We start from the raw sequence: 9,234 nt of genomic DNA, 5'->3' as shown, positions 1-9,234 counted from the left end.
CTTGTTGCTGAAATATGCTATACAAATAAACTTGATTTATTGACTGATTTGTTGTGCACTGTAATCCAAAACTTGTCTCTCAAGCTTGTAGTTTAACTCATAACTAAGAAGAGCTAAAAGAGTGAAAGTGTAAGGAGAAAGTTTACATAAATTAAATGTTATATTCCAAATAAAGACACAAGTTTGGCTTCCAGTGGTGAATTAAAGAATAATCACATTCCAAACAATTTGATGTTTTTAGGAAGAAAACTGACATTTAGTTGGTTGCGGTAGGTTTTCGCACCAATAGTCTCACCTGTGATGCATCGGGAGGAAATGCAGCATCGAAGGTGAACATCTTTGGTGGAGTGTGATTGACTCCTGCTCTTTTCTGGGAGGCAGCATTCAGTGTCTGGTTGGCAGACGGGTCCATGATGGTGATCTGTTTCTTTCTGGGATCCACTTTCAAGAAGGAACTGGACTCTGCAGCATCAGACTGAGATGTTGGGCAAACTCTGACCATCACCTTCACCTGAGAACAAAAACATCAGAGCTATTAATACAGGGCTGGCTAAAGGTAAATTCAAGAGCATTACCATAACATAAAATTATTATATTTCCATTTTTTTATTGGTGCCCACTGGTTAAAAAAAATCACAAAACAAAAAGAAAAACATTGTGTAATTTTATTAGAATGTATCAGAGCTTAATAATGTTATATGGAGTTCTATGAACTTTTTATTTTTCTTTATTATTAACATTTAGAAACATTGCTTACACTACAACTTCTTTAAAACACTTTATTCTACAAATGGCTTTAAAAATTATTGCAGAAATTACAGATGGTGAAATTTGTGAAATCGTTAGCTAAGAAGTTACTAAAGTAGTGGTTTGTGGCAATTGATGTAGTGTAACCTATCCGAATTATAACTTGCCATTTGGGATACTTATTTGTTTTACCCCTTAAGCATATGTTCTGTCACAACACGATTCAATAACTACTTTATACTGAAAGCTTAAACTTGAAATTGTCTTCAAATAATCCATGGAGAACTCATTGTACATGTTTTTTATATATATATATTTGTAAAGCCATAAAATAGACATTTTGATCTTGTGCTTTGTTTTATTTTAGGATTTATCAGTCTTTTCATATTCAGTTAGGTTTACGAACTCCAATGTTGTGTATTTATAATTGTCTGTATATCTTTTATTTTGGAAAGCTGTCTTTTATTCCCTGTTGCTTCTGTGTTGTCTTGTCATCTTTTTAGTTTGAATCTTGATCTTTTCTCCTGCTGGGTTGAATCTGGTTTGTTTTCATTTCTTTTCCTTGTTTCCCTCGTTAACTTCTGTTGCCTTTCCTCACAGCTGCATCCAGTTTCTAATCAACAACCTGCTCCTTATTTTTCAGTAAACTCTTCTTAAATTCCTCACACAGTCAGATCCTATTTCATTGTTTTCCCTGTATTGTATTATTTTGGAGTCACCCCTAAACTTCAGTTTTTGGACGTTTATTTTGTGTGTTTATTTTTTTTTTACCTTTGTCTCCTTCACCGTTTGTGACAAAAAGAAAAGAAAGAAATTGTTCAACGAGGCCTTTATACACGGTAAGTCTGGTTTTAAGGGGACTAACTTCCTTTGTGGCTGTAAATCTTTTCTGTTTATTTAAATTAAACAGGAGTTTGGCATTTTACTGAACTCCTGTTACTTTAACTAGATGTTAAACCTAGGTTTATTGGCTGTTTTAAAAATTTCAAACAGTGTTTTAAAAACAAGAAAAACAAGCAATCAGTAGGACAGAAAAACATGTGGATACATAATCAAGAACAAAATAATTAGTTTCCTACAACTTTTCTGTCTGAAAAGGAGTAGGAAGAAGTGAACGCTTATTTCACTTCTTATCGCTTATTTCATCTTAATTTAATGAAATATATTGTTTACTGACTCAATAATTATCATAAATTTTTAATTAAAACCATGTTATAATATCCATTTGCCTGTTCAATATACTGTGCTAAAGAGCCAACAAATAGATTATATTACTTAGACAAAATGGTTAAAACAAACTCATAACAGGACAAGAAAATCTATGGATAATAATAATCTGTTATTTTAAAAATAGCTGGACATACAGTATCAGAATAATTACCAACTCCTTGCCAATGTGCACCTATAAAGTCTTCTTAATCTGTGTTATACAACAATAAATAAAATGTAAAAAAAAAAGAGGGAAAAAAACTGATGGTAAGCTAATAATAAGCTGCCAAAAGTCTGAGATTGAAGAAAATCTGGCATATTACATAAAAATAAATACCCAGCAGTAAATTAAGGAAAAGTTTGTATTGGTTTTAAAAATGCCTTTTAAAGCAACTTTTTATTTTCAGTTTATAAGAGATTCTTTTTAACATTTAAGCACTGAAACATTATTCTTATCATGTCTGTGAAGGATTTTTGTTGGGGGGGAAAAATCTATTCTCACTTTGGCTTTGAGAAAAGACTCAAAGAAACACAAAATTCAGCTTTTAGTGCAACATGGGTATCGACACGCTTGTGTTCCTGCTTTCATCCCCTTATTCACCCTTAGCGCCTCCATTTGCCTGATCCCTTCTCCTCCTTTACCTGTCACTCTCTAGTTATCTCTTCCTCTCCTTCGCTCCTTAATCCCTTCCTATTTTTTTCTATTCATCTCTGTTCACTTCCGCACATCAAAAGGCCTGATTTAAAGGAATTCAGTTTTAGCTTCCTGTCATCCTCTTTCTCTCCTCCTTTCCTTCATCTTCATCTTCAGTCTCAAACTGTTAGCAGTCACATCTAAGCCGGGCCGTTGTTTTCTTTGATATCAGCAGGAGCAAAATGCTGCATCAGCTACACGGAGGAAGTTGGTAAACATCCCACGATGTAAACAATAAGTTTTTATCTTGGTTCACAATGGCGCAAAGTTTGAAAAGTGTCCGAGTTCAACCTTGATCTTTTCCTTTTGTACAACGCATTTTTGGTTAAGACAATTTATGTTTTTATGTTCTAAGATAATCTTTGAACACTTTTCAAAAATGGGTTTATTCTTTAAAGCGAAACATATTCTGGGTTGCTTTCTGAACAAAGGTTAGGTTGTGTGACATCAAAAACCCAACAGCCGCTAGCATGCTGCTAGATCATGAGTTAAAGAGGGAATACCTCCAAACTTCCCCCTCTCCACTGCAAGGAAACACACACACTTCCACACACACATGGAAGCACAGCGAGGCCATCTGCTGACCCCAGTAAAGGAGCCTATCGGCCTGAGGGGAAGATTTTACCACCGCACACCAAATAAGGTGTAACCCATGAGGCGCTCCGCATCAGAAACCCATTTGGTCTTTATGTTTGAGAAGGTGACAGGCTGGAGAGTGAAGCAGAAATGAGGTCATAATGACTTTCAAAGTCAATTTCTCAAAATTACTGTTTTCTTTTTTTTTTTTTTGCTCCGTAATCTGGAACCAGAAAATACTACCTCCGTCTTTTAGAAGACATTAAACCTCTGGAAATCTGGTGGATTTTACACAACACTGCTTTGTAACTGATCATATAATGTTATGTTGACAATAAAAAATAATCAGATTCCACAGGAAACTATTTTAGGCCAGTTTACGTACAGTCAGAGTATTGGTGCACTGATTTATTGGCACAGATTTCCTTAACCCTTTCATGCATAGTGTTGACTGCTATCTTAAAGCCACTTTCTAGTGTTTCTTGTGGGTTTTTATGTTATAAATACATACAAACCACTGAAGTGGTCACTAGTGCATCTTACAATACACTGCCAACTACTGGCCATCCAATGCAAGTGGAATACATTTTTTTGTTAAATCCAACATGGCTGACAGGTGAAAAAGCAACTCAGGAATATCCAGTCCCTCCTTCTACTCTTGCAGGTAAAAAAAATATTGACATAAGCAGTCCCTAAAGACAAATATTACTGATGTATTTTTCAAATAACTTTGTTTTACAACTGATCACCTACAAAAAAAATCCTAGAAATTATTTTAACAATTTTTCTTCCCCCACCATTTTTATATGCCTTAAGAAAATGGAAAACATTTGGAAAAACATCCTGACATAAATGATCATAATTCATGCATGGAAGGGTTGATTTTGGAAGATCGGCCAATACTTGCATATAAAACAGACCTTATCCACCAATCTTATTTAACTCAGCAAAGTTCTAAAAATCAACCACTCTCCTTTTCTGCTCTGCTGTGAGAGGTTTGACTGATGGGCCGGCCCACCAGCTCATGTCTGAACGTTTGCAGTTAACAATAGTCACCCCACTGTTACCAACTGAGTGACTTTCTTGCTGTACTTAGTGACATTTCAGACAAAAAAAATGGTATTGGCCAAAATCGGAATTGGTAGGTCAGGCTATTTAAAAATCAGCCAGAAAACTGCAATCTGTGTGCCTCTTATACAGAGGGTTAAAAAATAACTTATTTAATTTTGCTCAAATATATTTCCATTGACTTGAGATTCACACTAGCAGCCAGACACAACCCAGGTAACAAATACAAAGAAATCAACACATACCAGTCAAATAAACTGGGTTATAAGTAATGTAGCAGGATAAGTACTGAAAACTAAAATTGGTCAAAAAGGCATTGAAGGCCAAAGAAACTCGTGATGCCAGTCGGTATTTGTCATTTCACCATTAACCTGCCACGGTCTAACATATTTCTGGCAGACAATGAAAAGAATCAAGGATAAACCTGGAAGGTTTTTGCAGGCTTCCCCATGAAAACAATAAAAGGTTCTCGGTCAGAATAACCTGAATGCACAGTTTCTCTGTGCAAAATTAATCTGCTGAAGTAAAAGCAACTTTGAAACTTGTTTTCTTTTTACTGCAGGACAGACGAGTAAAATACCAGGATAATGAATACTGCATGGCCAAAAAGACAAAACGTAGTGACCTGAATTTGACTGAGCAAATGAGTGCTACTGAATACACTGCAAAACACAAAACCTTACTAAGCATTTTAGTCTACTTTCTAGTGCAAATATCTTAGTTTAGTCTTATTTCAAGTTTACTAACTAACATGTAACTTTTCACCTCGATATGAGTTTGTTCTAAGTCAACAATTCCTTAATATTGATGATGAATTATTAGTTATAAATGAACATTTTTCCCATATTATATGTTGAAATGTTTTGTCCACTGGCAGATTTGGGAGTTGTTTACACTTTGATAATGTTTTCACATTTATATGACCAAATGATTACACATTATTAATTCTTGATTAAAAAACAATATTATGGATGTAATTAAATCAAATATTGCTTAAATGATCTTGGATCTTTATCTCTTTGTTAGGAAACTACAGCAGATCCACCAGAGCTTCTCTAGAAGGTAATGCCTAAATCTTATTATGTTTAACATTATTTGTGATATAACCTGTAAATCTGAATTGTTTTTACAATAATCTGTTAAAATCAGCATTAAGTCCTTGTTCTCTGTTGTTTTTATTGTGTGCTTGATCCAGCTGGTTTTCTTTAATCTTTCATTCCTAGAGTTTTGTTTCTCTTTTACTTTTTAAAGTTTTGTTTCTAATGCAAAAACCTATTTATTGATATTTCAGAAGTGAAGTTTATTGTTTGAGACTGAGTGAATTAGCCTGATGGGTGGCCTGAGTGTGAGCTAAACCTGAATAAATTATTTAAATATTTGTAGAATTAACTACATGTGCTCCATTATAGACTTCTAAAGGGAGATGTTTATGTATGCTGACCGACTATATCAAAATAACCATATTTATAAATATTGTGTGCAACATATGGATGAACATTAATTTGAGCCTTTTTTTTAACCTAAGGCTTCATCTAACATCAGAAATGTTTGTCGTTTGATCAACTCACACCCATAATCTCCTCTGATCATTGGGATTTTTCCAATCAATACACCTGGCAGAGGGTAAAAGCCAACATAAACACGAAGCTAATGGAGTCTTTTTCCTGTTTGATGTAAAAGATGGAAGAGGGAAAAGATGTGAGGTTTATTTCAGAGCAGAAAGATGAAGAAGAGAAAGCAGGTGACCAGTAGCTCTCTTGTTTCTCGCTCTCCAGCCAACCTCGTCCTCCTTTCTTCTTTTCCAAACCTTTGCTTTCATTACATATATTTAAACAAACCTCTTTCTCTGTTTAAGGGAGATTACATTCCTCATTTTGGTGCCTGCCTTTTTCATTCCCTCCCTTCTCTAAGGCTCATTTCCTTTCTATCCTCTGAACAAATAAGACGACTTCGGCTTTTGCTTTTATTCCTTTTTATATTCCCCATCTTCTCCTCACACTTTGTGCTGCAATGAATACAGCTGTTCAGAGAAAGGGGCTTTCTTATACAAAGGAAAGCCTATTCCTTGCACTTAAAAACATTTTTAGTTTCTTTAAACGTTATGTGCAGAGCTTTGCATGTTGGAGCTTTGATTTAGGAGTTATGACTTCTTTAAAAATACTCTCATCACCTCCTTGAGGTTCTGAGCTAAAGGGCAAAGACACCTTTCTGACAATTCCTCCTGAGAAACCGATCTCACCACAATTAGGCACCTTTCGATATAGATCCTGCTGTTCTTTCACTTCAGATACCACACTCAGCCAATTTAAAGCGAGGAACTCTGCTAAACGGCAACAGCTCACCCTGAGCGGGGGAAGTGGGTTCAATAGTCCACCACCACAGCGCCTCATTGCTATTGGCTGGAAAATCAATAGGGGGCTGAAATCGAGCTCTAATTGGTTCCCAAAGACTGCAGAAACCCAGACACATTTGTGCAAACATGCATTAAGATGGATACAAACACCACAACGGGGGGAAAAAGTTCCTGATTGAGATCAATGTTAATTTTAGCTGGAGTATTTATTCCAGATTAGCTCACTGTACCATAGCATTTATGCTGGAAGCCCTCAGATGAATTCAAAAAAATCTATTTAAGGATGTGTATAATTAGACAATAAGAAAATAAGACAAGAACAATGTGTGTGATTTTTTGAAACGTGAATGCAGTCTAAAATTATTATCTATATAAATGGGGCTGTGGGAGAAATGCTCTAATAAAAAATAAATAAATCCTATTTCCATCATTGCCTCTAAAGTTATCGCCATCTCCATCAAATCCTTTTAAATAGCTATATTAGCAGTTTTTTAATGTGTGTTACAATTGCAGTAGAATATAAATAACTAAAAAGGTGCAGAGCTTTCAGACCTCAAATAATGCAAATAAAACAAGTTCATATTCATTTAGAAACAACAATACTAATGTTTTAACTCAGGAAGAGTTAAGAAATCAATATTTGGAGGTTTTCAATGGGGTTCAGTGCAATGGACTCTGCACTGAACCCCATATTCAGCTGTATATTTTTTATAAAACTTGCATACTGCAGCTTTAACAGGCATCTCCAGCACTTGGTGGTTTGCAGAAGCTAATGCTAGTAATTTATTCAGCAGAGATGCATCTGAAATATGCAGGGCAGTGAAACCTGAGGACCAGGATTGAGAAGCACTGATTTAGGATGATCAGGCTATCTGAAAATATAAACATACGTATAACAGAATAAATGTAGGTCATTAATATTTGACTATAAAGCATTTTCTCCAACATGCAAATCTGATCAGTAAAAGGTAAAGTGATGCTGCTGAATGAGGAAATCACATGCTCCTTTCACTCTAGTCTATTTTCAAATTCAAGCCTCATCTATTTGATTTATAGAGCCCCACAGAGCCATAAAATACAAGATACAACCTATAAAAGATGGTGTGTGTGTATGTAGGCGTGTGTGTGTGTGTGTGTGTTGGTTACATCCTCCAGGACTGCCAGCACTGAAAGCATTAATATTTTAGTGATGAGGTGGAACAAAGTGGCTGCTGGACTGGACTGTCATAACAGACTCGCTCAATCATTTAGATACAAGGCACACAGATGCTCGGTAACATGCGTGCCTGTGCTAAATGCGCTTACACATGCTCAGTCGTGACACAGACACACAGCTTGTGACTTGAGAGGAATCGTAGCTGCTATTAAAAATTGATTATCTGTCATAGTATCACTTTCCCCCAAGGTCAAGTCGCAATCTGTGAGTGTGCATGTGTGCAAAACGCAGGCTGGTGAGATTGAATGAGGGATAAAGCTCTCGGATAAAGAGTAGAGAAGAAGGAGGGAGAGATGAGATTTATGCTTTGTTTAGATTTAGGAGATGAGGAGCAGATCGGTTTAGAGGAGAACAAAAGACAAAAGGAAGCTGCTCCTCCTGGGCATCAAAGCGTCTCCTAGCGTGTTGCTCGTCCTCCTGCAGGTGAGCTGAACAGTGTGAACATCAGGTGTGACGGAGACCTGCAAATGAAGTGACAGCTTAGCGGAGGAGATGTAAACCCTGTGGCGAAACTGTGACATGCTCTTATGTTTCACACCCAGGCGCGTGTGGGATGGGGCTGCAAGGCTTAATGACAGTAGCGATGTTTCATGTAGCAAAAATATGATTAAGGCATTATTTTAAGAAATGATCATTTCCTAAACCTGGCTCTCACTGACAGTTTACAAATGGTTACTAATGTTGTTTAGGTCCAGATTGATTTAGGTTAAAATTATTTGAAATAATCTTATCTTTCCTGACGGACCCACCGGTGGGTCCGTCGGGTTCTTAATGCACTCCAAATCAGAGCAGGGCCTCAAAGGGTTAAAAACCTTGCAAATTAATTCCTTTACTTGAGTAATGTACACAAACATGACATTTGACATTTACTTACTAACTTCCTTACATTTAAAACATCCTTGATGGAAAACAACTTATTTATACTGATTTTCTTCATAGATAATGAATTATAAATGTAGGTAAATGTTTTCTATAAGTCTTGCATTTGACTCCTAATCTCTGCTGTACAAAAACTGCTCACTTCACAATCTGCTCTCAAAGCTGTAATATTGTTGAATTTACTTCCCTGACTTGTTTTCCATATAATGCATGGCTTTTCTAATAGGGAATATGTTAAAAATAAATAATAAAAATCTCTGCTGTAAATGTATGTAAATTACAGATGGCTTCCAGAGGGGTAATTCATACACAGCTTAATTTTCTCAGCTCTCCTCCTGCAGTCAGTGGTTTAAATGAAAGACTCCCAATTGGCTAATTGGATTATATTAAGGTGGAGCTTACAGCAATATGCCAAGACATTGTCGAATTACAAGAGGTGTCTTTTAGATACTAAAATCTCATAGATTCAGAGGGATTCAGGGTCAGACCTGT

At 36.0% G+C, this 9,234-nt stretch overlaps 1 protein-coding gene across 3 annotated transcripts in view; it reads right to left on the bottom strand.

Moving 5' to 3' along the window:
* Positions 1-9,234, bottom strand: part of kif26b (kinesin family member 26B) — a 100,770-nt gene that overhangs the window by 37,360 nt on the left and 54,176 nt on the right. For all 3 annotated transcript variants that reach the window (XM_014473086.2, XM_023331876.1, XM_023331875.1), the window contains exon 6: positions 296-511. In XM_014473086.2, the coding sequence (XP_014328572.1) occupies positions 296-511 (216 nt within the window). The remainder of the gene's footprint in view (positions 1-295; positions 512-9,234) is intronic.

This window comes from Xiphophorus maculatus, chromosome 4, assembly GCF_002775205.1.
Source record: "Xiphophorus maculatus strain JP 163 A chromosome 4, X_maculatus-5.0-male, whole genome shotgun sequence".
Taxonomy (NCBI): domain Eukaryota; kingdom Metazoa; phylum Chordata; class Actinopteri; order Cyprinodontiformes; family Poeciliidae; genus Xiphophorus; species Xiphophorus maculatus.
The sequence above is the reverse complement of the archived record's forward strand: the minus strand, read 5'-3'. Positions and strand labels throughout refer to the sequence as shown.